Raw genomic sequence first — 26,694 nt, 5'->3', positions numbered from 1 at the left:
GGGGTCATAGGGGATGTGGGAGGGACTGGACTGTCATGGTAGGAGTGAGGGGGTAACTCGGGAAAGTAACCTGAGGAGGAAGAAAGTGGAAAAGTAGGTTGGAGAAGAGGTAGCCCAGAGAGAGGAGGGGAGCTGATAAGGAGAGGAGCCCTGGTGAGCAGCAATGGGGGCCACACAGGAGGCTGCACTTCAGACAGAGACACTGGTTCAGAGAAGAATTAGGAGAGCAGGTGCAGGGACAGAAAGGGGGGTTTAGGGATGAGACAGCAGAGGGAGAGGCAGCACTGAGAGCCAGCCAGCTGTGGGTAACAGGACAGACTAACAGAGGCTGCAGAGGGGACACAGGCATGGGAAGACAAAGATACAGACATATGGAAATAAATATCACAGTTCTTCACATTAGAGAAAAATTACAAACTGAATTTGGAAGGACTTTAGGCAGGATGAGTGTTCACAGCATCAGAAATACATACTGGGGGATGGTGTTAAAATATAATGAATAGGACAATATATTTAACCTAGAGTTAAGCATTACTAAACATCTATATATAGGGTGTCCCAAAATTCATGCAAGATTTGCAATCTTGCGTGAATTTTGGGACACCCTATATATATAGAAGCCTAAGCGACCTTTATGATCAAATGACCTGTCAACAAGTTGCTATGTTGCACACTGACCACCAGGGGGCAGATGCTCAACGCAGGAGTTGCCCCCTGGTGGTCCGTGTGCTTGCACAGGGGGAGCTCAGCTCAGCCAAAAGCTGGGCTCACAGCTGGTGAGTGCATCAGCGTGGCAGGAGCCTCTCCCACCTCCATCCCCCCCCCCCCCCCCCCCACACACACACCTGCACGGCAGCACTAAGGATGTAGGATGTCCGACTGAGGGTTAAGCTGTCAGTCAGACATCCCCCCAGGGTTCTAAGACTGGCCTGAGGGACACCCCCCAACCCCCAGTGCATGAAATATGTGCACCGGACCTCCAGTTAGTCAATATACATGTAAGAGAAATCTTACAGATATAATGTGTGTAGCAAAGATCTTACCCAAAATTGAATCCATGGAGGTCACCATAATGTTAATTGTGGAAAGCAATGTTACAAATATTAGGAGTAATGATGTGGGTAATTCAAACGCAATGAACAAGGAAAGGCTGTCCCCAGTAGCAGCGAGATGCAAGCAATCAGGGCTGCCCCCTCGCTCCTGCCCCGCCCTCCCTCCCTCTGTCCCTGCACAGGCCTGGCCGCCGGGCTCGGCCCCGCCCCCATCGCGGAGTCGCTCAGCTCAGGCTCTGGCCCCGCCCACCCCGCGGGGAGGCGCATGCGCAGTTCCTTGCAGACGCGGAAGCGGCTGTGGAAGGGAAGGTGGCGCTTCCCCCTGAGGTGGGTGTTTGTCTTTAAAGCTGACGCTCCCCGTCCCCCTCCCCGCAGGGAAGGCTGAGGGCGCTGCAGGCGCTGAAGTCCTTGTTGGGGTCCCCGCCCCGGAGCCTCTCTCAGCGGTGAGTCCGCGTTCCGGGAGGCTGCGCGGTGCGGGCGCCACGTTCCTTTGGGAGGAAACGGAGGCCCGGCCCGGGGTCTCTCCGCCTGTGGCCGTGGCCACCGCCTGCCGCGCGGTTTTCCCGCTGAAAACCGTTCCCGGGGCCGCCGGTCCTCCCCGCGGGGCTGAGAGTCTGGGTCAGGGGGTTCCCGCCCTTGGCGCCCCTCCCCCCGCCCGGCGCTTTCCGCCCAAAGAGCCCGGATGGCTCCCGGCCTGGGGGTCCGCACCCCCCTCTTAGGCCCACCCCCATTTAATAAGGGGTCTGCCTGCCCGGGGAGCACAGTGTCCATGGGGGGGGCTCAGGGGGAATAACGCGGTGTCCCCTGAAGAGGCGACCTGCCCGCAGGGAGGGGCTTTGTGGGCGCGGTGACTGCGGGGGGCGGGGACCCAGGCTGGGGGGTCAGGAGAGGGAGAGAGAGACAGACACGTGGGCGGGAGAGAGCGCAGCGAGGGGTCCACAGAGAGTGGGGCTCAGGGATGAGGGAGCAGAGGGAGCAGCCCTGAGTCAGCAGCTGTGGGAGCGGGACAGACGGGAACAGGCAGCAGAGGGGCCGCGGGCGTGGGGAGGGGAAGACGCAGACGTGTGTGGAGATGGAGCCTCAGAGACCAGGGGAAAGAGCCCCTGAAGGGAAGGAGGTTTCAGGAGTTTCATGGTCCAGGTGTAGGACAGACAGAGAGAAATGGGGAGAAAGAGCAGGAGGGGGGGGGGGGGGGGGGACACAGGAAAGGACCACAGTGGAGAGAAAGGGAGCAGGAGACAGAGACAGATCCACAAACAGAAATACATAGTAGTGGGAGGAGGGGAACCCTAATTTGAATGAGAGATGAGCTGATGGGATGTGGATGGTTAAGTTGTGATATATCAGGCTTTATAGATACAGATTTTAAAGTATATTTTTTATTGATTTCAGGTTCACAGGGAGAGGGAAAGAGAGACAGATAGAAACAGCAATGAGTAGAGACAATCATTGATCTGCTGCCTCCTGCATGCCCCACACCGAGGATCTAACCTGCAACCTGCCCATATGCCCTGACCTTATGGTTCATACGTTCAAGCTCAACCACTGAGTCTTGCTGCCTAGGTGTGCTTATATATTTAATTTAACATTGGCTGAATTGTTTTAGTTATACAGATTTGAATAAGAATGACAAATCTCCAGATTATGAGACTTGGTAATTTTATTATTATTTGCTTCCAATTGCAACCCTTAGTCACTCAGAGGGGAGAGACTTATCTGTTGGTCATGGGTCCCTTGTCATTTCCTGGGATGGCAAGGAGGAGGTCACCTGAACCTGTCATCCATCACCTGATGCTTTTTCAAGGAATACTAGAAGCCTTAGCTTTGTTGCTGTGGTCTGTGGGGGTTGTGTGTGCTTCCATGGATTTACTTTTTCTATATGTGACACTTCATTTATTATTTAAAAACATCTGAGATAAATCCTCTGGCTCTTCTCAGATCCCCTGAGGAGCTTTAAGAAATGCCCTCAGGTGGGCTTTCCCCTGTGGAGTTGGACAGCTGCTCTGGGTGGGGCATCATTGGTTACTGAGGAGCTCCATGTGATTGGAAGGTGAGGCCAGGGCTTAACAGGAGGGGTACAGGATGCCTTTGTGAGAGTGGGGACCAGGCTTTGTTTAGGGGAGGTAAGGGGGTGCTCTGTTTGTTTGGGAGATCAAGGCAGCAATTCACGTTCTCATTTCTTTAGGACTTAGTGGAAGTCTTTGGAAGGAGAGACACATGAAGACAGACACTAGAAAATTCCCAGTGTGGTCTCCAAGGAGGAGCTCATTGTCACCTCACTCTCTCCTGTGACAAAGGACAAGAGGGCATGACCTTTTCCTCATTTGCAGGTCCTTCTGACTGTGTGTGAGGTGAGCTGATTAATAAGCTGTGCTGACTTCTTTGAAGGCACATTCTGTGACTCCTCAACATATTGTCACCTGAGAAAACATCTCAGACTCCGATCAGGACCAGGACTAAATGGCTGCTTCTCAGGTAAAAGATGTGTCCTGTGTCAGTGGCTATGTTTGCTTTTCCTTGAACATCTGTTGATATATTTCTCTTTCCCTTCCCACACCTGTGTCTCCTCTTCTGCCCCTGTTACAGTCTGTCCTGTTACTCACAGCTGGCTGACTCAGTGCTGCTTCTCCCTGTGCCCCGTCATCCCTAAACCCCCCTTTCTGTGCCTGCAGTCCTTCCCACCAATTCTTCTCTTCTGAACCAGTCTCTCTGTCTGAAGTTGGCACCCCCTTTGTTGCCCACACTTCTGTGCACTAGGACCCCTCCCCCTCTTAGTCCCCTTCATCTCTCTGGGGCTCCTTCCTCTCCTTCATATTTCTCTACTTTTGATGTTCTTGCCTTTCCAAGTTTTTTTCCTTTCCTTATTTCTTTTTTTTTTTTTTTTTTTTTTTATTTTCCTCTTAAAGTATTACAAAGGGTATTACATAAGTATCCTTCCCCCCCCCCCCCCCGCCCTTGACAAACCACTACCCTCCCTTACCCCCCAGTGTCTTATGTCCATTAGTTATGCTTATATGCATGCATACAAGTCCTTCGGTTGATCTCTTACTCCCCTCCCTCCTGCCCCCCAACTCTCTCTGGCCTTCCCACTGCAGTTTGACAATCAGTTTGAGGCAGCTCTGCCTCTGTATCTATTATTGTTCAAAAGTTTGTAATGGTCTTTATTATCCATGAATGAGTGAGATCATGTGGTATTTTTCCTTCATTGACTGGCTTGTTTCACTTAGCATAATGCTCTCCAGTTCCATCCATGATGTTGCAAATGGTAGGAGTTCCTTCTTTTTAACAGCAGCATAGTATTCCATCGTGTAGATGTACCACAGTTTTCTAATCCATTCATCTACTGATGGGCACTTAGGCTGTTTCCAGATCTTAGCTATGGTGAATTGTGCTGCTATGAACATCTGGGTGCATATATCCTTTCTGATAGGTGTTTCTGGTTTCTTGGGATATATTCCTAGTAGTGGGATCACAGGGTCAAATGGGAGTTCCATTTCCAATTTTTTGAGGAACCTCCATACTGCCTTCCATAGTGGCTGCACCAGTCTGCATTCCCACCAGCAGTGCACAAGTGTTCCTTTTTCTCCACATCCTCTCCAGCACTTGTCGTTTGTTGATTTGTTGATGATGGCCATTCTGACAGGTGTGAGATGGTACCTCATTGTTGTTTTGATTTGCATCTCTCGGATGATTAGTGACTTTGAGCATGTTTTCATATGTCTCTTGGCTTTCTGAATGTCCTCTTTTGAAAGGTGTCTATTTAGATCCTTTGCCCATTTTTTGATTGGATTGTTTATCTTCTTTTTGTTAAGTTGTATGAGTTCCCTATAAATTTTGGAGATTAAGCCCTTATCAGATATGACGTTGGCAAATATGTTTTCCCACGAGGTGGGTTTTCTTGTTGTTTTGTTGATGGTTTCTTTTGCTGTGCAGAAGCTTTTTATTTTGATGTAGTCCCATTTGTTCAGTTTCTCTTTAGTTTCAACTGCCCTAGGAGCTGTATCAGTGAAGAAATTGTTTTGGCATATGTCTGAGATTTTGTTGCCTTTGTATTCTTCTAGAATTTTTATGGTTTCCTGTCGTACATTTAAGTCCTTTATCCATTTTGAGTTTATTCTTGTGTATGGTGTAAGTTGGTGGTCTAGTTTCATTTTCTTGCATATGTCTGTCCAATTTTCCCAACACCATTTATTGAAGAGACTATCTTGGCTCCATTGTATGTTCATGCCTCCTTTGTCAAAAATTAATTGAGCATATTGGTTCGGGCTAATTTCTGGACTCTCTATTCTATTCCACTGATCTATATGTCTGTTCTTGTGCCAGTACCAGGCAGTTTTGAGAACAGTGGCTTTGTAATACAGCTTGATATCTGGCATTGAGATCCCACCTACTTTGTTCTTTCTCAGGATCGTTGCAGCTATTCGGGGTCTTTTTTTATTCCAGATGAATTTTTGGAGAGTTCGTTCTAGATCTTTGAAGAAGGCCATTGGTATTTTAATGGGAAGTGCGTTGAATGTATAGATTGCTTTGGGTAGTATGGACATTTTAATGATGTTGATTCTACCAATCCAAGAACATGGTATGTTCTTCCATCTGTTTATGTCTTCCTCTATCTCTTTTTTCAACGTCCTGTAGTTTTCTGAGTAGAGGTCTTTAACCTCTTTAGTTAAGTTTATTCCTAGGTATCTTAATTTTTTTGGTGCAATGGTAAATGGGATTGTTTTTCTGATCTCCCTTTCTGAAAGTTCACTGTTGGTGTATAGAAATGCCTCAGATTTCTTGGGGTTAATTTTGTATCCTGCTACATTGCCAAATTCATGTATTAAGTCTAGTAGCTTTTGGATGGAGTCTCTAGGGTTTTGTATGTATAATATCATGTCATCTGCAAATAAGGACAGTTTTACTTCCTCTTTTCCAATTTGGATGCCTTTTATTCCTTCTTCTTGCCTAATTGCAATGGCTAATACTTCCAGTACTATGTTGAACAGGAGTGGTGAGAGTGGGCATCCCTGTCTTGTTCCTGTTCTTAGGGGAAATGGTGTTAGTTTTTGTCCATTGAGTATGATGTTGGCTGTGGGCCTGTCATATATGGCTTTTATTATGTTGAGGTATGATCCTTCTACTCCCACCTTTCTGAGAGTTTTTATCAAAAATGGGTGTTGGATTTTGTCGAATGCTTTTTCTGCATCAATTGATATGACCATGTGGTTTTTTTCTTTCAATTTGTTTATGTGATGTATCACATTTATTGATTTACGGATGTTGTACCATCCTTGCATCTCTGGGATGAATCCTACTTGGTCATGGTGTATGATCCTTCTGATGTACTGCTGGATCCGATTTGCTAAGATTTTGTTGAGGATTTTGGCATCTATGTTCATGAGGGATATTGGCCTGTAATTCTCTTTCATTGTGATGTCTTTACCTGGTTTTGGTATTAGGGTGATGCTGGCTTCATAGAATGAGCTTGGAAGCGTTCCTTCCTCTTGAATTTTTTGTAGTAGTCTGAGGAGGGTAGGTTTTAGTTCTTCCTTGAATGTTTGGTAGAACTCCCCTGTGAAGCCGTCTGGCCCTGGGCTTTTGTTTGCTGGAAGCTTTCTGATGACTGCTTCAATTTCTTCCATAGTTATTGGCCTATTGAGGTTTTTAGATTCTTCCTGATTGAGTTTTGGAATGTTGTATTTTTCTAGGAATTTGTCCATTTCCTCCAGGTTGTCCAGTTTGTTGGAGTAGAGTTGCTCGTAGTATTGTTTAACAATCATTTGTATTTCTGTGGGGTCTGTTGTTATTTCGCCTCTATCATTTCTGATTTGGTTTATTTGGGACCTCTCTCTTTGCTTCTTGGTGAGCCTGGCTAGGGGTTTGTCAATCTTGTTTATCCTTTCAAAGAACCAGCTCTTGGTTTCATTGATTTTCTGTATTGTTTTTTTGGTCTCTATTTCATTGATTTCTGCTCTAATCTTTATTATCTCCTTCCTTCTGCTCACTCTGGGGTTTTCTTGTTGCTCTCTTTCTAATTCTTTGAGTTGTAGAGTTAGATGATTGACTACCATTTTTTCTTGTTTTTTGAGATAGGCCTGTAGAGCTATAAACTTCCCTCTCAGGACTGCTTTCATTGTGTCCCAGAGGTTTTGGATTGTTGTGTTTTCATTGTCATTAGTGTCCAGGATGTTTTTAATTTCTTCTTTGATGTCATCGGTAACCCAATCAATATTTAATAACATGCTATTCAGCTTCCAAGTGTTTGAGTATTTTGGGTTGTTTTTATTGTAGTTTATTTCTAACATTATGCCATCGTGGTCTGTGAAGAAGCTTTTTATGATTTCAATCTTCTTGAATTTGTGGAGACTTTGCTTGTGACCCAATATGTGGTCTATTTTTGAATATGTCCCATGAGCACCTGAGAGGAATGTATATTCCGCAGCTGTGGGGTGAAGTGTTCTGAAGATGTCAATTAAGTCCATCTGATCTAGTGAGTCATTTAGGATTGCTGTTTCTTTGCTGAGTTTTTGTCTAGCGGATTTATCCAGTGATGTCAGTGGTGTATTAAAGTCCCCTACTATGATTGTATTGTTGTCGATCTCTCCCCTGATATCTTCCAGAAGTTTTCTTATGTATGTGGGTGCTCCTGCATTGGGTGCATATATGTTTACCAGGGTTATATCTTCTTGTTGTATTGATCCCTTTAGTATTATGAAGTGGCCTTCCTTATCTCTGGTTATGGCCTTCACTTTGAGATGTATTTTGTCAGATATAAGTATTGCTACCCCAGCTTTCTTTTCCTTTCCATTTGCCTGAAAGATATTTTTCCATCCCTTCACTTTCAGTCTGTGTGAGTCCCTTCTAATGAGGTGGGTCTCTTGTAGACAGCAGATGTATGGGTCATGTTTTTTTATCCATTCAGCCACTCGATGTCTTTTGGTTGGAGCATTTAGTCCATTTACATTTAAAGTTATTATTGAAAGGTATTTGTTTGTAGCCATTTCTTTTTGTGTGTGTGTGTGTGGCTGTTTTCTTTCTGAGCTTGATATTTCTTCTTTTTACACCAGTCCCTTTAGCATTTCTTGCATGGCTGGCTTGGTGGTGATAAACTCCCTTAGCCCTTTTTTGTCTGTGAAGCTTCTTATTTCCCCTTCAATTTTGAATGATAGCCTTGCTGGATAGAGTATTCTTGGATTCAGTCCTTTGCTTTGCATCACTTTGTAGATTTCCGTCCATTCTTTTCTGGCCTGATGTGTTTCTGTTGAGAAATCATTTGATAATCTAATGGGAGATCCCTTGTATGTTACTTTCCGTCTCTCTCTTGCAGCCTGTAAGATTCTCTCTTTATCCTGAACATTTGCCATGGTAATTATGATGTGTCTTGGTGTGGGTCTTTTCGGGTTCACCTTGTTTGGGACTCTCTGGGCTTGTGTGACTTTTTTCTTCCCCACCTCAGGGAAGTTTTCTGATATTATTTCTTCGAATAGGTTTTCTAATCCATGTTCATCTTTCTGTTGTTCTGGCACCCCTATTATTCGTATGTTGTTTCGTTTCATGTTGTCCCAAAGCTCCCTTAGGCTCTCCTCCTGTCTTTTAATTTTTTTCTCCATTTGCCGTACAGTTTGAGTGTGTTTTGCTTCCTTGTCTTCTAATTCACTAATTCGGTCCTCCGCTTCTCCCAGTCTACTGTTGATACTTTCAATGGAGTTTTTTATTGAAGCTATGTCACTCTTCATTTCTTCTTGGGACTTACTTAAGTTGTTGATTTTTTCATCTGTTTCTTCTAGCTTCTTGCATAAGTAGTTGAGTTTTTCATCTGTTTCTTCTTGCTTCTTGAACATGTGGTGCATGTACTCTAGGAACCTTATTCTGAATTCTTTTTCCGTCATGTTGCATATCTCTGTCTCACTTAGCTGCTTTTCTGGCGAGTCCTCCTTTTCTTTCCTTTGGGGGTTTCTTTGCCTACCCATGTTTGATCTCGCTGACATATGTAGATGTTGAGGTGTTCAGTGGCTGCTCCCTGGGTGGCAGGGGCTCCTTGGGTTGTGGTTGCTGCTCAGACGGTTGTGGTAGCAGCTGCTTTCCAGTTGGCAGCAGCTCCTCTGGTGGGTGTTGTTCACAGCTGTGTTGGCTCTTCTGGCTGGTGGGGGGAGGCTTCACGTACAGTTGCTGTTCCACAGACAGAGGGTGTGGTGATCAGGAGGCTGTGGTGATCAGGAGGCTGCGGTGATCAGGGGGCTGCTGTTGCTTGGATCTGCTGCGTTGATTTAAAGGCACAAAATACAACAGAGCAAGGCACAACGTACCAGGCACTGAACACAAGTATATTCACAATATTAATAACTCCAAATAAAGGTGACCACCCGAATTAAGAGAATTAGGGGATAAGGGAGAAAGAAGAGAAGAAGATAAAAGAGAGAACAGAAAAGAAAAATAAGAAAAAAACAAACAAAAAAGGAGTGCAAAAATAGAATTGGGAAAAAAGAGGGGGGAAAAAAAGAGAGCGAAAAAAGAGAATGAAGTAGAAGTGGGGAAGAGACTCCCCGTATGAGGAGCAAACTCCAATAGAACTGCCACTAATCTCAACAAATTCCAGCAACAGATCCCTGGAGATGAATGCAAACTACAAACCACCAATAATATCCAGAGGGGTAAGGGAAAACAGAAGCACAAAAATAACTGGGGTGGGGTGGGGGAGGGAAGGGAAAAACCAGCAGGAAAAAAAAAGAAAAAGAAAAAGAAAAAGAAAAACAACCTCACAACCAGTCCTAAAAAAGAAGAAAAAACACAAAACAAAACAAACAAACAAATTAAAAAAAAAAAAAAAAAAAAGCCCAATATATTCAACAATCAAGAAAACAATAGAAAGATAAGAGAGAAAAAAAATGGTTGGAAAGTGAAGAAGGATAAAGAATAGGTGTATAGGCCGAAACCGGTTTGGCTCAGTGGATAGAGCGTCGGCCTGCGGACTCAAGGGTCCCGGGTTCGATTCCGGTCGAGGGCATGTACCTGGGTTGCGGGCACATCCCCAGTGGGAGATGTGCAGGAGGCAGCTGATCGATGTTTCTCTCTCATCGATGTTTCTAACTCTATCTCTCTACCTTCCTCTCTGTAAAAAATCAATAAAATATATTTAAAAAAAAAAAAAAAAAAAAAAAAAAAAGAATAGGTGTATAAGGATTTAGAGCAGTAGATTGGAAATAGGATATATAAGTAGGGTGGAATTAGACAGGGGGTAAAAAGAGGGAATTGGGAAAGTCTGGAGCAGGAATAGGGTAAGAGAAACAGGACACCAAAAGGGGAAAAGTAAGGAAGAGGGTTTTAGCAAAGAGGTGGAATTGAGATAGGGAAAATTAATGCTAAAGGAACGATGAAAATAGAATGGAGAACACTAATCCCAAAAGAAAATAAAGAGAAAATAAAATGGCACTTTAAAAAATGGTAAAATGGTAGGAGTAATAATACTGGTTAAAAATAAAAATGTGGTAATTGAAAGGGTAAAATCAGGTGATGGAAAAAGAAGAAAAAGAGAAAAAAAAAATTGGTTTCTTAGTAAAAAGGTGAAAAAATTAAAAAGAAAAAGAAAAAGAAAAAATTTGCAGTAGTGATGGTCTTTCGGTTCTTCTACTCTTCAGCCTGGTTCGCCATAGTCCTGCCAGGTATTTAGGAGAGTGTTGAATTTGCCTGCATTACACTGTTCCTCCGTGTTGTAAATCACAGTCCTGATTTTAAAGCAGGCCGTATTTGTGATCCAGTCTGCCTTAATTTGTATTCCCCTAAGAGTCAGTTTGTGGCTCAACCTCTGGGTGGCAGTGTTTTTGGGTTGGCCTCTGAGGCTATACAGCTTCTCTATCCTTTTTTAATCCTTACCCTGCTCTGTGTTGTTGGTGGGACTGAAAATCCCTCTATAGGCCAGACCCTGGTAACTCCCAGGGACTAATCAGCTTGTTTTAGTCCTTTATCTCATACAGGGTGGAATCTGGGTGTGGCTGTGCTCCTTGCCTGGGGGGCTGGAGGGAGGAATTCCACCCTCTGGAGGAATGGCTGCCCCAGTCCTGGGCCCAGGGGGGTCTCAGCACTCAATTCGCTGCCACCTCCTCCGGCTCCCCCTCTTTCCTCAGCCTCTCCCCAGATTCCCCTCGTCTGCACCTTCACCCTCTCTTCAGCACAGGTGAGTGTCTGTATCCGAACTGTCCTATGAGCAGGGTTCAGTGAAAACAAAGAAACAGACAAACGCCGGCCGGCCGCGGAAACGCTCCTCTTACCGGTCTGGGAAACGCTCCTCTTACCAGTACTGCATGGTCTGGGAAACGCTCCTCTCTTATGGGCACTGCATGGTCTGATCAGCTCCTCAGGATGCCCCCTTTAGTCTCAGTTCTCCGCAATCACAAAATCCAAATCTCAAATCTCCTGGCGCCAGCAAACCCGCGGAACTCCTTACCCTGGTCAGGGTCTGTGTCTGTCCCAAGAGACGCGGCTGTCTGCCATGCGGTCTCCCTCCGACCCTCTGGGCTCAGGTCTGGCAAACTTTCCTGCCCAGATCCCTGGTTTTTAACCTTTCCAGGGGAGGTCTGCCCTTCCAGGCTGCAAGCCGTCTCACCAGCTGAGTAAATTTGCCAATTCGGGGTGGGTGTTATTAGTTTCAGCTGCTTACTCCGTTTGCTCCGGGACAAGACCTGGGACGCGTCTGCCTATATCGCCGCCATCTTGCTTCCTCTCCTTTCCTTATTTCTTTCCTTTTTTCTTATGATAGTCAGGGTCAGCATTTTCTATATTTCCCTCTCTTTTTTAATATATGTTTTATTGATTTCAGAATGTAATGGAGGGGGAGAGAGAGAGATAGAAACATCAATGAGCAGAGAGAATCATTGATCAGCTGCCTCCTACACACCCCCCCCCCCCCACTGGGGATTGAGTCTGAAACCTGGCGTGTGCCCTGACCAGGAATGGGAACCTGCCCTCCTGGTTCATAGGTCAGCGTTCTTCCTCTGAGCCACTCTGGCCCGGCTATACTTCTCTCCTTTGTCCCAGAGCCTTCTCTGCATTCATTTTATGAAGCCTCCCCAAGGTCAGGAAGCATTCCCACCTTTAATTAATGACTTTCAACTACTCAGAACATCCCTTTTGTGACAGATCCACCTGGAAAGGCAGCCATTTATAACATCCCTATTAGGATGGGGTCAGAGGCTCGTATATCTTGAAGAAGGGAAATGTAGGTTTTAGGTTCAAGTGGCTGCAGCATCAGCCTCTTGATATGGGGTAAGAAAATGCACATTTGACTGCTCAGAGTAGCTCAGAAAGTTCTGAAAGAAGAGTAAATAGAAGAGATTTGCTCACTAGATTAGTACAAAAGACTTGGTAGGTAAATGTACTATTAGCTTACAGAACATGAGAGGTACACGGGCATTGACACGTGCAAAAATTAATGTTTATTTGTGATTATTTCCACATAATTATTTCTTAATTGAAGTATTTTTGCCAGTAATGTCAGTACTGGAATGACCTGTCCTTCCATGTACCTTAGTCACCTGATACCCATTGTCTCAGTCAACATGATGTTCACGTGGCAGAGGTGTTGCACTCACTGTAGAGTTAATAGTCCCCCTTGCTCAGTAAGAAGGGTTAGTGGGGGTTTAATCAAAGTTGTGCAAAGACCATTACTTCATATCTGGACAATGTCTCTAAGTTTGTGTTTGCTTTTTAAAATGAAGGGCTTAATTTTATTTCCTACAGATCATTGGCTTTTGCATGGGAGCTTTAAATAATCAGGACTTGATTCTTTAAATTTTCATTATATTTTATACTCATGTAATGGACATACCCTTCATGATCACCTTTTGAATTTTCTAGAAAGTTTCCAAGAATGATATTATTAATGTATGTTCAGTTACATTAAATTTTTACAATATAGGTCTGCACTAATGACACACAAAAATTTTGAAAGGAACGTACTAGTAAGAAAAATTTGTTCCTCCAGTCTGGTGTGGTGGTGGAGGGTTTGATTCCTTGTCCAGGGCAACTAGGTCCTGGATCCGTATGATAGGCAACTAATCCATGTGTCTCTGTGTCTCTTTTACATTGATCTCTCTCTCCCCCCCCTCCTCCCACCCTCACTTTCCCTCCCTTCCCTGCTCCCTCCCTCCCTGTCTTTTCCCTTTCATGCCTCTACCTCCCTGCATTCCACTTTCAAAATGTCAATGAAAAAAATCTCCGCAGGTGAGGTTTTACAACCACAAAAAGGAAATAATAAGTAATTTGTCTTGTATCCTTATGTTTCTCCTTATTGTATTTATATAAAACCCAAAGGGGATCATACACAAATAGATTCATGAGATTTATGGAATCACTAAACCATCTTGATTTCTTAGTTGTAAAGTGTGTGTCTCTGTGCTTTATTTCAGCTATTTTTTTTTTTCCCCAAGTACATTTTTATAGATTTCAGACAGGAAGAGAGAGGTCGAGAGAGACAGAAACATCAATGATGAGAGAGAATCATTGATCAGCTGCCTCCTGCACACCCCGTGCTGGCATTGAGCCCACAACCTGGTTGTGTGTCCAGACAGCAATCGAATCTGACCTCTTGGTTCATGGGGCAGCACTCAACCACTGAGCCACACCAGCTGGACCATGCAGAATAATCTTATTCTAAAATTACTCATGTTAGATTTTCCACTAAGATTATGGTTCATATGTGTCCTATTCCATGAGAACTGTAAATTCCATTAATGACCCTTTTAGTTCAAAATTCAGTATGAATTTTTTCCTCTGTTTTCTTTTTCTGTGTATTCAGAGGTATGGCACCTGATGCGGACACATTGACATCACAAGTAAAAAAAGTGAGTTTGTTACACGTGGAAACACAGGCCCCATCTGAGAACCTGGATCACAATCTGTGTCTTTACAGAAGTTCATTTCATTGTGGTCTGCTCTACACTTGAGAAGAAGTTCATATACTTCCAACACACCATCACATTTACAGCTGAGAAATATACACTATTGACCCTGAACGATGATGCAACACAGCACTCAGAAATCCATATGCCAGTGTCCATGCCTTGATTTATTGTTTAAAATATATTTTTATTGATTTCAGAGAGGATGGGGGGGAGAGAGAGAGAGAGAGAGAGAGAGAGAGATAAAAACATCAATGATGAGAGAATCATTGTTCGGCTACCTCCTGTAAACTCACCTAGTGGGGATTGCGCATGCAACCCAGACATGTGCTCTTGACTGGAATTGAACCCGCGATTCTTTAGTCTGCAGGCCGACACTCTATCCACTGAGTCAAATCAGCTAGGGCTATGCCTTAATTTTAAAGTTTATTTTCTTGTAAAGGAAAATCTGTACTGTGCATCTGTGTACATGTTTCATCCTCATTTGTTAGTGTCAGAAGACACATCAGAGAATGTTACTGGGGCAAAGTGATCTTATTGGGTGATTCAGGATACTCCCCTAGGACCCAACCTCTTCTCCTAACACTGTTTTCATGTTGGGTGACATTATGAACTCTTCTGGTGACCTCTTGGTCAATGTGTCTTTTTGTTCAGGGACCATTGACATTCAGGGATGTGGCCATAGATTTCTCTCAGGAGGAGTGGGAATGCCTGGACCCAGCTCAGCGGAAATTGTACCTGGATGTGATGTTGGAGAACTACAGCAACCTGGTCTCCGTGGGTGAGGATGACTCCTTCCCGAGTTCCTACTCCACCCCCACAATTTTTTCCTTTATTATTATAACATCTCTAAGGGGTTTCTGCTTTCTATGGTAGATTCTTGCTCTTGAGGAACAAATTGGGCCCTAGCTGGCTTGGCTCAGTGGATAGGCCCAGTGGCCTGCATACTGAATGGTCCCGGAATAGATTCTGGTCCAGGGCCAATCCCTGGGTTGCTGACTGGCTCCCCAGTAGGGGGTGTGCAGGAGGCTACAGATCACTGATTTCTCTCTCATCATTGATGTTTCTCTCTCTCTCTTTCCCTCTCCCTTCCTCTCTGAAAGCAAGAGAAAAAAAATATTTTTTTAAAAAGGAACAAATTGGAGATTCTTTGGTGTAGAAAAGAAAGGCTTTGTGAAATGAATTAGGAACTCAGTGTTTGTACACTTTACATGTTGTCTACACTAATTAAGGTAATATCAGAAAATAATATTTTGGAAAATAATTTTCTAGAATATTCTAATATTCTACCATTTCTTCTGGCCAGAGGACAACCTGCATTGGAAATGGGAAAGCTTCTATCAAAATTCACACTCCATTTTCCTGTTTTAAATTAATTTTAAGATTTTGTTTATTTCAGGGTGGAAGGGATAGTTAGAGATAGAAACTTCAGCTGGGCATTATTTGATTTTTTTGTATGTGCTCTGTCAAGAGGTCAATCTTACAACGTTGGTATATCAGTACGATCCATGAAGTAACTGGGCTAACTGGGCAGGTAGATTGGATTCTTTCACTTAGATCTGTGTATCTAGGTTTCTATCATGTCTTTTCATGGCTTGATGAATTATTTTTTTACAGTAGTGAATAAGACTTCATTGTATGTACTTCACTGTATTTATAATCCATTCACTTGTTAATGGACCTCTGCATTGCTTCCAGTTTTTATAAATTATGATTAAACAGCCCCTTGTAGGCTTTTGTGTAGATAAAAGGTTTAACTCTGGCTTAATAGTATGGAGCCCAATTATTGGATCCCATGGTGAGTGTATATTTAGTTTTATAAAAACCGCCAGACCATCTCCCCAACGGGCTGTAGCATTTGGCATTTTCAGCAGCAGTGATTGGGAGTTCCAGGTGCTCCACATCACCAAGGTACTTGGTGCATTCAGTGTTCTGGATTCTGACCTGTTCAGTGGTGGTTGAGTGTTGCTTGCCTGTGCTGTTGTTACTTCTCATTGTTTTAATGTGAATTTCCTTAGTGACATAAGATGTGCAGGATTTTGTTAACTGATATTCTATGTGTATGTCTTTTATAGTGCTGTGACGTTAAGGTGTTTGGCCCTTTTCAGTCATGTTGGTTCTTTTGTCCATGTTGAGTTGGAAGATTTCTTTGTGGTTTTGCATAATTGTCCCGTACATGTTGACTTTTTTACTAATGTAGTTGTGGCCCTGTGCACGGATTCGTGCACATTGAAAGGAAAATAATTAGAAGAAATATTTTAATATTGTTATTTTCCCTCTCTGTATAATAGAAGTGTCTGAGATGAAAGAAAATGAGTTAATTGTATATGAAAATAATATATACCATAAATTGATTTTTAAATAAATAATAACATGATACAACAACAACGACCTCGTATGAAAACAAGAAAAACATGATATAAAACAACAAAAACATGATATAAAAACAACATTGATACAAACGACTAATAAATTGATTAAACTTATTCTGATATCTCCCTATATAACACATTAAAGAGTGAAATACCAACAAACACCTAACAAGATGACAATCATTTAAGCATAAAACCTGTTGGGAAAATTGGACAGATATATGCAAGAAAATGAAACTAGACCATCCACTTACACCATACACAAAAATAAACTCAAAATGGATAAAGGACTTAAATGTACGATGAGAAACCATAAAAAGTCTAGAAGAATCCAAAGGCAACAACATCTCAGACACATGTCGAAGCAATTTCTTCACTGATACAGCTCCTAGGGCACTTGAAACTAAAGAGAAAATGAACAAATGGGACTTCATCAAAATAAAAAGCTTCTGCACAGCAAAAGAAACCATCAACAAAACAACAAGAAAGCCCACTGCGTGGGAAAACATATTTGCCAATGTCATATCTGTTAAGGGCCTGATCTCCAAAATTTATAGGGAACTCATACAACTTAATAAAAGGAAGATAAACAATCCAATCAAAAAATGGGCAAAGGACCTAAATAGACACCTTTCAAAAGAGGACATTCAGAAAGCGAAGAGACACATGAAAACATGCTCAAAGTCACTAACCATCCGAGAGATGCAAATCAACAATGAGGTACCATCTCACACCTGTCAGACTGGCTATCATCAAGAAATCAACAAACGACAAGTGCTGGAGAGGATGTGGAGAAAAAGGAACACTCGTGCACTACTGGTGGGAATGCAGACTGGTGCAGCCACTATGGAAGACAGTATGGAGTTTCCTCAAAAAACTAAAAATGGAACTCCCATTTGACCCTGTGATCCCACTTCTAGGAATATATCCCAAGAAACCAGAAACACCAATCAGAAAGGATATATGCACCCAGATGTTCATAGCAGCACAATTCACCATAGCTAAGATCTGGAAACAGCCTAAGTGCCCATCAGTAGATGAATGGATTAGAAAACTGTGGTACATCTACACGATGGAATACTATGCTGCTGTTAAAAAGAAGGAACTCCTACCATTTGCAACATCATGGATGGAACTGGAGAGCATTATGCTAAGTGAAACAAGCCAGTCAATGAAGGAAAAATACCACATGATCTCACTCATTCATGGATAATAAAGACCATTATAAACTGATGAACAATAATAGATACAGAGGCAGAGCTGCCTCAAACAGATTGTCAAACTGCAGCGGGAAGGCCAGGGAGGGTTGGGGGGCAGGAGGGAGGGGGTTAAGAGATCAACCGAAGGACTTGTATGCATGCATATAAGCATAACCAATGGACATAGACACTTGGGGGTAGGGGAGACCAGGGGATTGTCAAGGGCGGGGAAAAAAAAAGACACATATGTAATACCCTTTGTAATACTTTAAGCAATAAAAAAAAAAAAGAAAAAGAAAAAATTGAAGAAGCAAAATCATAAGGGGTTGACTGTTGTTGTCCAGCCCCGTGCACGTGCCTGGGGTGGAGCCAGCATAGGGTGGGAGCTGGAGACAACACAGTGCATTGGAAGCTTCAAACTCAAGAAAGAATAAAAGGGCTACAGTGGGTCAGAAAAGGATGAGAAATCACGTGGCTGCAACAGCAGACACCTGGGCTGCAGCGTAGGGGATGTGGGGCCTGAATTGAGGGGAAAGTTGGGAGGCTTTCTCCTCCAGGCCAGGGAAGCCATAGGCACCGGTGCAGTTTCCAGAAAGTGCGTGCGCAGTGAGAAGATGGGGACCAAGGTCAGAGGCCCAGGAGCACTGTCCTTTGGGAGAAAGAAGAGCCCTTCAAGCTGAGGCTGAACAGAAAGGTGGCAGCAAGGAGCCAGGGCATCTCGAGAACTACGGAGGGCCTGGCAGCAGGGTCACACACTGCTGGGAGGGCACCACTACAAGGAGCCACTGATGACCTGTCTGGAGCCCTTCCATGGAGATAAGGCGGGAGCCAGACTGCGGTGGCGGAGCAGTGACTCCGGAGGGAAATAAGGTCAGCAGTGGAGGCAACCCTCAGAAGTTTGACTGAGATGATAAGGAGCAGCAGCTGGAAAAACACACGAAGTCCAGGGAGGCATGTCATTAAACTTTTAAAATGCTCTTTTAAAGTTCCTAATCTGGTTTAGCCCCAAGAAGGCAGAAAGAGGGGCCTCAGACCTCCCTTCTCCCCCCCCTCCCCCCCATGCTGGCAGCTGAGCCCCTCAGATGGTCACTGGGGCTGAAGCATGGCTGCAGTGGCATGGGGAGGCGGGAGGCAGGATGCTGTCTCCTGACTTGTTCAGAGCTGCTGCTAGATGTGATGGGGAAAGAGAAAGCAAACTGACATTTAGTCGCTTTTATTCTAGTTTTTAAGTTCTCTATGGAGAATACACCCTTTCTAGCCTGCCTGCTAGAAAGGGTATATTCAGACAGACAGCTCCTACCATCTGACCCCTGTGCCACCAGTGGGGAGGGACAGGGCTGGCCCCAGGACCTGGGTGTGCATCTTGGCTCCTTCACAGTCTAGCGGACTGGTCTAGACAAGCTCCTCACCTTCTTTGAGCCTCAGTGCCCTTTGGCTCACGGAACTTGAGGCTAATTCTTACCTGTCAGTGTTATTGTGAGGAGGGAGGGAGATAATAGGATAGCTCAAAGAGCAGAGCACATGGTAACTACTTACTAAGTGTCCTTTCAGAGTAAGGAAACAGAGAAGAGGTGGCTAGTGTTGCCCTGCCTCCGGGCCCCAGAAGCTTGGCCCTGTGCAGATGCCTGGGGTGGATCCAAGCAGGTTAGACAGGGTGGTGGGTGGGGGTGAGTGTCCTTGCAGCGGGTCTAACCCAATCTGAGGGGTGAGCGTCCACTCCTCAGGTTGGGCTGGACCCGCTGCAATTCTTCTCACCCTGTGCTCAGCACAGTCGCTGTCTGTGTGCAAGGTCCTCCCCAGAATCCCAAAGGCCGGGCCTATGCCCAGCCCTTGCCCTCCCCACAGTCCTCAGGAAGCACCACTGCCTGGGCCACAGGGGGCAGTTGTCATGGGGATGCTGGGCCTGCTGAGCTGCCTCCTTAGCAACAGGACTTTCAGGTCAGTTACCATGGAAACAGCATCCACTCAGCCATCAGTAATGGGAAGCGGGTTCCCTGCCCTTTCTGAGGACTTCCCTCTCTGCCATGCGGATGGGGCACCACGGCACTCCCTGAGCAGCCAGGAGCCCCCAGGGACTTGGCTTTTCCAATGGCAGATCACTGCTTCTCCCCTACTGGGCAAGGTCCCAGGGCTTACAGGGACCTTCTGCAGCCAGGGGTGGTAGAGGCTGTCATCTAAGGGTTTCACAAGGGTCTGGGGGCCAGGCCTAGCATCCTCCCCAGGGCAGTGGGGAGTGGGCAGCACTTCCTAACAAGGCCTGAATCCAGAGGATGCCCTCAGGTTCCCTGACCCATACAGAGCCCAAAGGCTGTGGCTCATTCTTGGCCACTCTGAAAGGCAACCCTCTGTCCTGGTCATGAAACCCCCAGCTCAGTCTCCTTTTGTCCCCAACCGCCCTCCAGCTTCTGAGGGCCCAACTGACCAGCCTAAGATGGTATATCCCTGTTTGGAACCAGCTGGAGCTCATGTGCACATTACTGTCCCCCTCCTCCTTCAGGGAGCATCAGGGAGTCCCAGGGACTCTGGCAGCTGGGGTGGGAAGGATCTCAGTCAGGGTCTCCCCCTCCACTACCTGACAAAGGATGCGCACACACACTCTCATTCTCCTCCTTACTCTCACCAGCCCATACACAGAGCACAGCTGCCTCCAGTGTCTGCAAGTGCTCTAGGGTAGCGGTCGCCAATCTTTTGGACCTCATGGACCACCAGTGGTCTGTGGACCACCAGCTTGCGACCACTGCTCTAGGGGACCTGTCCACTGCCCTCCACAGCCTTGCTCCTGAGCCCCCAGTATTCATACCCCAATAACTTCATTCCCCCTCAATCCCTGGCCCCTAAAAGAAGGCAGCATCTATTGGATTTTTTTTTTTATTTAAATAAAATATATAACACGGCAAAAAAAAAAAAAAAAAAAAGAGTAAAACCACTCATTTAAAAGTAAAAACACTTTCGGAGTACTTAACTAATTACCCTTGTGATGCGGTTTTTACAATTTTAACGTCACGTGCTCTTTGAGAGAAAGCAACATATAACTGACTATATCTGAAAACGGATTCAGGTAGGAATATTCGTACTCTGTCTAGAGTTTGTTCTTGTGATTTATTAATAGTTATTGCAAATGCTGGCATCACAGGAAACTGTCTTCGAATTATTTTATATGGGAGGCCAGTGTCAGACAAGGACAAATATCGTACTTGGGCGAGTCAACATTTATTTTTCAATTTCCAGTGCGTGTCATATGTTCCGGGTGGTCGGACAGATGTATGGTCGGTCACTTAGCCTTTTATATATATATACTAGAGGCCCTGTGCATGAAATTTGTGTACGGGTAGGGTCCCAAGGCCTGGTTGGCGATCAGGGCCTATTGGGCTTTCCAGCTGCAGGCTGGGGCCTTCCTTCCCTGGCTGTCATCTGGGGCCTTCCTTCCCTGAATACCAGCTGCTGGCCAGGTCCTTCCTTTATTCCAAGCCGCTTCCTGGTGGTTAGAGCATGTCATAGCAAGCAACCGAACTCCCTGTCTCTCAGTCAAACTCCCAAGGGGAGACTTTGCATATTAACCTTTTATATATATAGATTATATATATAGATTTTCGTTATATTATATAGTTGTCTTTCTTTTCTCCTTTTCAGCTTTAAGATACTTAGTTCCATTCTTTTACAGGTAAATAATATATTTCCATTAATGTAGTACCAGTTTGATTACAATTATTTTGTGTTTCTGGTGGTACACTAATTCGGTTTCTTTGCATGACTTCATATCTTTTGTTGATATTCAGGAATTGTATACAAACAGGCTTTTAAACAAGTTTTCTATAGGAGGAAACAAATAATAACCATCTGTGGAACCAATTCTACATTCTGTCAACACTGATTTCAGGATCTGTATTCCTGGCTTGTTTGTCTGTTTAATTTTCCAGACCCACAGTATCTTTTCAGGCTTGATATACATCTTCAGTACCACAGTCTTTGTGGTGCTTGAACAACTTCTCATTCTTTCTTCGCAGTAGCCACTATAGGACTCTCACCACGTGCTGCCATTCTGTTCACACTCTTTTGTGTCATGCACAACAGACACATGTTCTTCAAGATGCTTCAAAACAAGGAGATCATTGAACATGCCCTTCCTTCATTTCTCTCTCTCTCTCTCTCTCTCTGTCTCTGTCTCTGTCTCTGTCTCGAAGAAACTGGGAATTTGGAGTGTTTATATAATATTGCCATTTTGTTCCAGGGGGTTTGAGCAGGTATCATTGCAAATGTAAGCAACTCTTTCTCCCCCTTTGATGTGAGTTTTCTTCATTGTACCTATCTTGAGCTTTCGTTGAATCCTACACTGGCTCTTGGAGTACTCCAAAATGTCATTTGATCAATACTTGCTGTAAGGTTAAAGTGCATTCACCTGATTATAAAAACTGAAAATTTGTTTTCTTTCAGCTATGTCATCTGAGGATAACCATGTCTTTATGCCAAAGCCCGGAATACAAGATTTATTCTCTGAAATAATACTGGTAAGATATAAAAGGTGTTGCTTTGATAATGTACACTTAATGAAAGCCTTGGAATTTGAGGAAGAGTGTGATGAGAAAGAGAATATTGATATAAAGAGAACTAATCTGAGACAATTATCATAATAAATTTCTTTTTACCTAAAGTGGTCAGGTATATTATGCATTTGGGAAACCTCCCAATTTAAAGTCAGTTAAACATTGGCAGATCAGTGTGTTTGTGCACGTGAAGGTTGAAAACAAGTTTTTACTGTTATGCATTTTCGGAAAGGAAATCTAGAAAAAGTAGGAATTTGCATTGTCTATAGTGTAAATAATGATTTGCTTTGTTTAAAATGTAGGGTAGGATTAAACTTCGTCAATTATTTCTAAAATATATAGATTTATATTGTACCTATAAAATTACAATGTGCTAAATTTGGCAATATGTTTTTATTTATTTATTTATTTATTTATTAAAAGCATGGAACGCTTCACGAATTTGCGTGTCGTCCTTGTGCAGGGGCCATGCTAATCTTCTCTGTATCGTTCCGATTTTAGTATATGTGCTGCTGAAGCAAGCACACTTTTATGTTTTTATATTAAAAATATATTTTAATTGATTTTAGAGAGTAAGGGAAAGGAAGAGGGAGAGGAAAACATCAATGATAAGAGACGATCATTCATTGGCTGCCTCCTGCATGCCTCCTACTGGGGACTGATCCCTCAGCCGGGCCATGTGCCCTTACCGGGAATGGAACCGTGATCTTCTTGTTCATATGTCAAATCTCAACCACTGAGACCTGCCGGCAGGGCAATTTGGTAATCTTTCATTTATTTATTTTTATGATTATTTTAAAATATATTTTTATTGATTTCAGAGAGGAAGGGAGAGGGAGAGAGAGAAACATCAATCATGAGAGAGAATCATTGATTGGCTTTCACCTGTACACCCCCTCCTGGGGATCGGGACCTGAACCCAGGCTTGTGCCCTTGACTGGAATAGAAACTGGGACCCTCCAGTCTGCAGGCCAATGCTCTATCCACTGAGCCAAACCAGCTAGGGCAATCTTTTAAACAAGGATTCATCCTTTTTCCTCTGACAATTAATGTCTTGTATTTATTTTTTGTCTATAATTTTAATATATTAGGAAAGCTTTTGTTATACAGCGATTTTGGTTTAATGTTTATCACAGAATGGTTTTTATGGAACAAGTGTACATGTTTAATGAAATTATAACTATCACTAAAGGTCTTTCTATCTCCCATAATCACCAGAGTACACATAATGAAGTTAGAAGTTATCAATGGATTGAATATTGGAAAAACTTTAAGCTAGAATCATATCTTAATCATCAGACAAGTGGGCTTGCAGAGGACCATTATAAAAGTGGAAAAGTCTTTGACCAAATGTCCAACAACAACATACATCAGGTTATTGCTATTATGGAGAAGACACACAAAGGAAATAAATATGTCCAGTCTTTTCAGGAGTCTTCAGATTACACTGAACAAGAGATAATTCATCATGGGGCAGAAGCTAACAAATCAAATCCGTGTGGGAGAGTCTTCAGTCAAATATTCAATCTAAATAGACGCAAAAAAATCCAAAGTGGAGAAAAACTTTATAAATGTCAAGATTTGAGTAAAATATCTTATTGGCCTTCAGGTTGTACTTTAAATCACAGGATTCATCCTGGAGAGAAGGCTTTCAAATGTAAAGCGTGTGGCAAAGCCTTTAAATGCCATTCCTCTCTTATTGTACATAAGGGAAGAATTCACACAATAGCAAAATTTTACAAACTCAGGGAAAGTGGAAAATGCTTTATTCAGTCCTCAAGACTTACTCAAAATCATAGAAATCATAGGGAAGAAAAGTCTTATAAATGTTCTGAATGTGGCAAAACCTATAGCTGGCCCTCAACCTGTACTCTTCATCAGAGAATTCACACTGGAGAAAACCCTTTTAAATGTAGAGAATGTGGCAAATCCTTTAAAAACCATGCAGTTCTTACTAATCATCAAAGTGTTCATACTGAAGATAGGCCTTATAAATATAGAGTGTGTGGTAAAGCATTCCTCCACGCCTCAAACATTCGACATCAGAAAGCTCATACTGGTGAGAAACCTTACAAATGTAGAGAATGTGGCAAAACCTTTACTCGGTCCTCACATCTTACTTGTCATCAGAGAGTTCATTCTGGAGAAAAGCCTTATAAATGTAGAGTATGTGGCAAAGCCTTTAGTGATCCCTCCTCTTTTAATAGACATCAGAGAGTCCATACTGGAGAGAAGCCTTATAAATGTAGAAAATGTGGCAAAGACTTTAGGCAGTCCTCTGCTCTTAATTATCATCAGAGAGTTCATACTGGAGAGAAGCCTTATAAATGCAGAGAATGTGGGAAAGCCTTTACCCAGTCTGCATCCCTTACTAATCATGAAAAAGTTCACACTGGAGAAAAACCTTATAAATGTAGAGAATGTGGCAAAGCCTTTGCCCGATCCTCAATCCTTATTGCACATCAGAGCATTCACACAGGAGAAAAGCGTTATACATGTAGAGACTGTGGCAAATCCTTTGTCACTTCCTCAAAACTTACTAAGCATAAGAGAGTTCACACTGGAGAGAAGCCTTATAAATGTAGAGACTGTAGCAAAGCCTTTAGCCAGTCCTCATCCCTTATTAATCATCAGAGAGTTCACACTGCAGAGAAACCTTATAAATGTAGAGAATGTGGCAACTCCTTTCTCAGCTCCTCTGGCTTTACTAAGCATCGGAGAGTTCACACTGGGGAGAAGCCTTATAAATGTAGAGAATGTGGCAAAGCCTTTACCTGGTCCTCAACCCTTATTGCACATCAGAGCATTCACACAGGAGAGAAGCGTTACACGTGTAAAGACTGTGGCAAATCCTTTGTCACTTCCTCAGAACTTACTAAGCATCAGAGAGTTCACACTGGAGAGAAACCTTATAAATGTAGAGACTGTAGCAAAGCCTTTAGCCAATCCTCATCCCTTACTATTCATCAGAGAGTTCACACTGCAGAGAAACCTTATAAATGCAGAGAATGTGGCAAATCCTTTCACAGCTCCTCAGACTTTACTAAACATTGGAGAGTTCACACTGGAGAGAAGCCTTATGAATGTAGAGAATGTGGCAAAGCCTTTAGCCAGTCCTCACAACTTACTTGTCATCAGAGAGTTCATTCTGGAGAGAAGCCTTATAAATGTAGAGAATGTGGCAAAGCCTTTAGATGGTCTTCACACCTTACTAGACATCAGAACGTTCATACTGGAGAACAGCCTGATAAACAGAGAATGTAACACAGCCTTTCATCAGTGTTTCTGCCTTACTGTACAGCAGAGTTCGTACTTGAGAGAAGACTCAAAGATGTGAGGAGTGCCCTAACCACTTTGGTTCGGTGGATAGAGCATCGGCCTACGGACTGAAGGGTCCCAGGTTCGATTTCAATCAAGGGCTTGTACCTTGTTTGTGGGCACATCCCCAGTGGGGAGTGTGCAGGAGGCAGCTGATCGATGTTTCTCTCTCATCGATGTTTCTAACTCTCTATCCCTCTCCCCTCCTCTCTGTAAAAAATCAATAAAATATATTTTTAAAAAAATATGTGAGGAGTGTCGTGAATTCTTTACCAGCTGTGAGAACTTACTAACATCACAGAATAGATACTGGCAAGAAGCCTTATGAATGTGAAAAATGTAGACAAGCCTTTAAAAGGCATTCATGTCTTACTGTACCTGAGAGACCTCATACTAAAGACAGTCCTTACAAATACAGACTTTGGGCTGGAGCCTTTACCCACAGCTCAAAATTTACTGAACATCAGAGATTTTATAGTGGAGAGAAGCTTTACACTGTAGAAAATATGAGAAAGCCTTTAACGTGAGGTCTAACCTACTCAGCATTTTAGGAAACATTCTAAAGAAAAACAGCAAAAATATAAAATTTTCATCTAAAGATTTAAGTTTCAATGGTTGAAGCTACATTGAGAATGTTAAAATAAGGTCTTACAGCCCTGACCGGTTTGGCTCAGTGGATAGAGCTTCGGCCTGTGGACTGAAAGATCCTAGGTTCGATTCCAGCCAAGGGCATGTACCTTGCTTGCGGGCACATCCCCAGTGGGTGGTGTGCAGGAGGCAGCTGATCGATGTTTCTCTCATCGATGTTTCTAACTATCCCTCTCTCTTCCTCCCTGTAAAAAAATCAATAAAATATATTTAAAATAAAATAAGGTCTTACAAATTATCAGGCATATGTCAAAGTATATATCCTCATTTATATGTCATAGAACCTCTTGGAGTTATTACTGGATCAAAGCCCAGCAGATACAAAGAATGTGACAAAGCTTACTCAGTATGCAAACCTTACCTGACATCAGAATTCATACTGGGGAGAAACAATACAAATGTAAACATTAAAGTCTTTAATCAGCATCCGAAGCTTATTCCTCACATTGGGATTTATTCTAGGGAGAAACCTTAAAACTGAAGAATGTGGGAAATCGTATAGTTGGATCTACGGCCCCAGTCTGTTGATGTTCTGTTTGTGAACGGTGACGCTGAGGTGATCTCGGTGTACAGGATCAGTTTAGAGAAGCCGAGGGCTACCGCTCACTCAGGCAAGTAGCAAAGCCCCCAAAGCTCTCATGGCTTTTATTTGGGGAGTACAGCAAATAACAAGAGTACAGTAAGTGACA

The 26,694-nt window shown here is 43.4% G+C and overlaps 1 protein-coding gene and 1 non-coding gene across 3 annotated transcripts; one reads left to right on the top strand and one right to left on the bottom strand.

Moving 5' to 3' along the window:
• The first annotated feature begins 1,343 nt into the window (after nt 1-1,343).
• Nucleotides 1,344-26,694, top strand: LOC138999659 (zinc finger protein 420-like). Of its 2 annotated transcripts, none has more exons than XM_070401842.1 (6): nt 1,344-1,379; nt 3,383-3,527; nt 13,825-13,870; nt 14,582-14,708; nt 21,930-22,003; nt 26,468-26,694. In XM_070401842.1, exons 3-6 carry the CDS (start codon nt 13,829-13,831, stop codon nt 26,531-26,533), a joined length of 309 nt encoding a protein of 102 aa, XP_070257943.1. In that variant the 5' UTR covers nt 1,344-1,379; nt 3,383-3,527; nt 13,825-13,828; the 3' UTR covers nt 26,534-26,694. The 2 variants fall into 2 exon arrangements, with proteins under 2 accessions (XP_070257943.1, XP_070257942.1); XM_070401841.1 differs by lacking the exon at nt 26,468-26,694 and adding an exon at nt 23,258-25,391.
• Nucleotides 22,458-22,564, bottom strand: LOC139000407 (U6 spliceosomal RNA). The gene has a single exon (XR_011469583.1). It is a non-coding gene; the product is annotated as a U6 spliceosomal RNA (small nuclear RNA).

Source organism: Myotis yumanensis, unplaced genomic scaffold (assembly GCF_028538775.1).
Source record: "Myotis yumanensis isolate MYYU_CA2020_CCGP unplaced genomic scaffold, mMyoYum1.0.hap1 SCAF_23, whole genome shotgun sequence".
Classification (NCBI taxonomy): Eukaryota; Metazoa; Chordata; class Mammalia; order Chiroptera; family Vespertilionidae; genus Myotis; species Myotis yumanensis.
Note: the sequence above shows the minus strand (reverse complement) of the source record. Positions and strands in the feature narration are given on the sequence as shown.